Source organism: Physeter macrocephalus, chromosome 9, assembly GCF_002837175.3.
Source record: "Physeter macrocephalus isolate SW-GA chromosome 9, ASM283717v5, whole genome shotgun sequence".
In the NCBI taxonomy this organism is placed as follows: Eukaryota; Metazoa; Chordata; class Mammalia; order Artiodactyla; family Physeteridae; genus Physeter; species Physeter macrocephalus.
The window spans coordinates 28,610,560-28,615,805 of NC_041222.1; the positions used below are offsets into that span (position 1 = coordinate 28,610,560).

A 5,246-nucleotide genomic window follows, 5' to 3' on the forward strand; every position below is an offset into this window, starting at 1 on the left:
ATTGGCCCTCCCCTGCCTTCCTAGGTAGACTCGAGGGAAATGAGTGTTGGAGGAGTCTGAGGCTTCACAACTCTCAGTAAATGCTTTAACTGTCAGTCTAGCAGATGCCCGCGAGGTGACCCGCGAGGGGTATAGAATAGGGGGCCTTCCAGACATCACCTTGGCCAGTGCCTGGGAGGTGCCTCAATCTCACCCACCAGGGATTCCCTGCCAGTCTCTGCTTGGATCTCTCCAGTGACGGAGTAGCCCTGAATTTCCACCCACTGGGAGCCACTACCCAGGAGATGCCTTGATCCCACACATCAGGGACTCTTCCAGCCTCAGCTTGGATCCCTCCAGTGACAGAGTGGCCATGAATTTCCCCCCACTGGGGGTAGCTGTAGCCCAGCATCTCCACCTTTAGGGCCAAACAATGACTAAGAAGGAACCAACAGGCCATCTTCTTCTCTTTCTCTCTCTCATTAAATTGTGAATAATAATGCATTTACTTATTCTCCCACTTAAAAAGCCGTTTAAATCCTTTGAAGAATCTTGCAAGGTAGCTTGGCTAGACAGCAGGCAGGACAGTCCAGTGCCTCTGGTGGGGGGGCCAGGGTCTTCCACTCGCCTGCGTTTTGGTCCAGCATGTAGGCGTTTGGATTGATGGTGTAGTCCTTTGTCTGGACATCACTGGCTGTGCTGACACCTCCACATACGAACACCTTGTTGTCTCCAATGGAGCATATAGCATGGGACACATCCAAGGGGCAGTTGTTGGGCAGGAGAGGCACTGAGGTAGTCGTCTTGTTGGCCTTTATCTTCTGCAGGTTGATTTCCACACTCTGCCGGTGGCTGTACACGCAGAGGATGTTGTCCTGATGGAAAGAGAGCAGGGGCCGGTGGTTGAACTCAATGGGGAAGGTGATACACTGGACCACGTCCCCAGTGTTGGTGTCAAAGCAGTCCACCACCCCGACCCGGGAGATGTAGCCCTTAACTAAGCACCGCCCAGTGACAATGTACAGGTTCCAGTCACCCTTGGTGATCACGGCTGTGCCGTCCATAGGGATGCTCATCTTCCCTGCCAGGCACCAGGCCTCCTTGCGCTCATCATAGCGATAGATATTAGAGACATACCTCCTTGGGGCAATGCTCCCACCCACTGAGTACACTGTCCCCCCGCAGGTCACCATGGTGTGGAAGACAAGCCCAATTGGCAGGTCGGGCAACTTGGTCCAGCAGTTGTCATCCATGTCATACCGCCAAGCCGTCTTCAGCCCTGAAATCTGCTCAGTGGTACCACCAGAGATGTAGATGTAGCGACCAGCAGAGGTGGCACTGAGTGCTGCTGCACGATAGGGCATCTCTGAGAGCTTCAACCACAGGTTCTCCTGAATGATATAAGCAAACACTCCATCGTTGAACTTGCCGTGGGCCTTTTGGCCACCTAGGATGACCACCGAATCAAGCAGGGCCCCTTTCCGCTGGTAGCTCAGCAGGCTGGTTGGCCTCTCCTGCCTGCGGTCCACAAGGACACTCTCAATCAGGGTTGCGTGGGCTGAGCTGTTCTCCATGCCCATCAGCTTGTTGCTAGCATACATCAGTGTCTTGGTGGAGACAGCATTAAGATTGATGTAATTGAAGAACTTCTTGAAATACTTCTCCCGCTCATCCTTCCGGAAGGATACCCAATTGATGAGTGCACTGAGAGCCTGGTCCTCATTGAGCACATGCAAGTTTTCATCTCGGAGCAGGCGGCCGAAGATGACAGGTGGACAGCGCAAGAAGTGCATGGAGGCCTCAGGACTGGCCCAGTAGTGGAAGTTGTCACGAATGCCAGAGTAGGCCAAGTCTGATACCTCTTTGAGCTCAAACAACTCAGCCAAGAAGAGGTAGCGCAAGCAGTTGGCACGGCGGATGGACTTAATCAGGAAGTCACTGCAGTGAATTCGAAGGCGTGGTGTGTTGAAATAGTGGGCCCCACGAAGCAGCTCCTCCACATTCTGCTCTGAGATTACCACCTTTCCGCTGTAGAAGTAGTCCAGGAGCTGGTCCACCGTGGTCGGACTCAGGTAGTTGGGGTCAATGGTGATAAAGAGCTCATCAGTGGTCTTCATGTCGTGGTTGGAGATGAGACTCTTCACCAGTGGAGAGACCGCGGCCAGCACATTGCGATGTGCAAAGAAGACATGGTGGTCCACAGTCAGGGCCATGTCCCAGTACTCTTTGCGTTTTCTCTGTTTGTTCAGGTTCTGCAGCACGAAGCTGTTGTAGTTTTTCTCGGTGAATTCCAATTTCATGGTGCTTCTTGCTGGCTGAGGCAGAAGATCAGCAGCAGGTACTGGAGAACAGACTTTCTCAGGCCTTTGGGAGTCAGACTGATGGTCGTTTGCAGAGCAGTTGATCAGGGAGGAGTTGGGGTGGGAGAGAGGATGATGTCACAGAGTGGATGAGGTCATCACAATGCAGGCCCCCCAGAGGCCTTTCTCAGAGGCACAGGGCTTTTCTCCCCTCTGATGGCCCTGAGCTGCCAAGGCCAGATACCCTGCCAGGGCCTAGTGCCAGGGCCCAGAACTCAGGAGGAAACTCAGAGATGGGTCACAACTCCCACCTGGGACCTTCAACCTCAGTTCAGGGCTGCTTCTGGAATGGCAGAGCCAGTTTGGGCGGGGGTGGTGTGGAGAGGGTTAGGAAGGCTGGGGGTGGGGGGAAGGAAAGGGATTATTAGATCATCTAGAAGAATGTACATTGTACAGGAGGGAAACTGAGGCCCAGAGAAGAGAAGGGACTTGCCCAAGATCACATAGCCAGTTGCAAGCAGAGCAGGGCCTGGAACCCAGGCCTTCTGTAACGTAGGATTTTTCCCACCCTTCCAGGATGCTCGTAACTACTCAGCTTTCCTCTGTCTCTGATTCTCAAGCCCCAAAGCACATTTCTCTGCCAAGGCTCCTGGATATCAGAGAAGAAAAGCTCTGTCCTTTGGCTTCTGACCTTTGTGGTTACAGATACCATTCTTTATAAAATAGAGGGAGAGGTGGAGGCCACTCCCAGGAGCAGGGACACAGGAGTAAGCTGCGTACTGAGGGATGGGAGGGCCTTCAAAGCCCTGATTATTTCAGTTCCACCGAAAACTGGGACATTCTCTCCACATTTCCAAGTCTCTAACTTGTAAAATGTTGGGGGTTGTGATGGGCCTGCTCTCTCCATCAAGTGTGGACTTCTCTCTAAACCTCAGTTTCCTCCTCTGTGAGATGGGAATAATAATAGTACCTGCTTCAAAGATTAATAAGAGGGCTTCCCTGGTGGCACAGTGGTTGAGGGTCCGTCTGCCAGTGCAGGGGACACGGGTTCGAGCCCTGGTCTAGGAAGATCCCACATGCCCTGGAGCACCTAAAGCCCGTGCGCCACAACTACTGAGCCTGCGCACCCTAGAGCCCGTGCTGCGCAACAAGAGAAGCCACCGCAATAAGAAGCCCGCGCACCGCAACGAAAAGTAGCCCCCCCCCCGCTCACCACAACTAGAGAAAGCCCGCGCACAGCAACGAAGACCCAACGCAGCCAAAAATAAATTAATTAATTAATTAAAAAAAAAAAAGATTAATACGAGTTTACAAGAGAAAAGGACTAGAAAGTGTTAAGCACAGTGTTTGCCTCGTAACAAACCTTCAATAGTTGCTAGCCGCCATTACTGTAATATTACACCAGTTCGCCAAGCTCCGGCTTTCCTGGCTGGCTGCTCCCTTCGGAAACCCTTGCGGTGGTTCTCAGTTTGCGGTGGTTGGGAAGTCTGCAATCCCCATCCCCTCCGGCCGGGCTCCATGCGCTCCCTCGGCCACGCGGTGGCGCTAGAGGGTCATCTCCCGCCTGGGAGCGGCGCACCGCCCCCCACCCGCTCCTCCCCTGTAGCCGGGCCTCCTAAGATCAACACAAAACACAACTGTGCCCATTTTCCAGAAGCGGGTATTGAGACCCAGACTGCGGGCTTAGGGCCGGGCGGCCAGAGGGGAGCCATCCAGACCCCGGGCGTCCCCCTCGGCGCCCCGCGGGGTGGGGTGCTCGCGGGCTCGGCCGGCTCGTACATCCACTGCACTCCCCGCCTCCGAGCGGGCGTGGGTCCCTCGGGGTTCCCGAGGAGCGGCTGTACCCAACCCAGGAGGGGATAAGGACCAGTCGGAGCCTCCCACGGAGGAGGGCCGGCTCCTGCGGGCCCCACCCAGACCAGCCTTTGGGGGCTCCCAGGAAGGGGCTCAACACGCAGACCCTGGCGGCCTTGGCGAGGTCGTGCAGAGAGGACCTGGCCTCGGGCCGCGTCCTTGATCTCCTCCAACCTGGGCCCTGAGCCCCACTCCTGACCCTCAGGCCGTCCTTAGCGTCCCTACTAGGGAAACTGTCATTGCAGCCTGGGGAATGTGAGCCTGCCAGGTCTTTCCCTCCCTGGTGTAGTCAAGTTCTCATTATTATTCACTGTCTCTCCCTCATCCTTTCATTCCAGACCTGGCTTTTTCTTAATTTGAAAATTATTTTAAAGTACCTACCTTTTAATGCTGAATTTGTTCACCTTGATGTCTTCAGGGTTAGAGGCACTCAGTCTCTTGAGATACGTGTCTGCACAGGACTAAGACTTTCTGTTTTCCCCAAAGGAACAAAGCTTGGCTTTCAGCCCCTCCACAGACTAGCTGTGTGGCTGAGTTGAGTTCCACCTGGTCCGTTCTCTCCCTGTGAGGATAATTGAGTTCTAATTGCTTCTCCAGCTCTGATCTCTGGAGAGGGGAGGCGAAAGGCAGCGGTGACTCAGGCGGAGGAGGATGAGGTCTCTTGGTGCTGCTGTCAGACACTTGTCACTCCCATTGGCTTCCAGGCCTGCCCACCCAGGGTCAGGCCCTGGTGCGTCACCACTCCTTTGCCCGCACACCCACTTTGGTGGAGGAGGGGGCCATGCCCCTCTGTTTTTGTTTCAGTTCCCAGAACACCATGGAGGGAAGGTCTTTCATCAGATGCTTCCTTCCAGTTAAGAAAGTTGGGGGACTTCCCTGGTGGCGCAGTGGTTAAGAATCCGCCGGCCAATGCAGGGGACACGGGTTCGATCCCTGGTCCAGGAGGAGGATCCCACATGCCGTGGAGCAACTAAGCCACAACTGTGCCACAACTACTGAGCCCGCGTACCTAGAGCCCATGCTCTGCCACAAGAGAAGCCTGCGCACCACAACGAAGAGTAGCCCCCGCTTGCCGCAACTAGAGAAAGCCCGCGTGCAGCAACGAAGACCCAA

The 5,246-nt window shown here is 54.8% G+C and overlaps 1 protein-coding gene across 1 annotated transcript; it reads right to left on the reverse strand.

Annotated features, from left to right (window-relative positions):
• Positions 1 to 421: 421 nt before the first annotated feature.
• CCIN (calicin) lies at positions 422 to 2,366 on the reverse strand. The gene has a single exon (XM_007127521.3). The coding sequence runs from the start codon at positions 2,277 to 2,279 to the stop codon at positions 513 to 515; it is 1,767 nt and encodes a 588-aa protein (XP_007127583.1). The 5' UTR covers positions 2,280 to 2,366; the 3' UTR covers positions 422 to 512.
• Between the last annotated feature and the right edge of the window lie 2,880 nt (positions 2,367 to 5,246).

Bases quoted from the DNA above. Each gene is read 5' to 3' on its own strand.
- CCIN (XM_007127521.3), bottom strand. From the start codon at position 2,279: ATGAAATTGGAATTCACCGAGAAAAACTACAACAGCTTCGTGCTGCAG.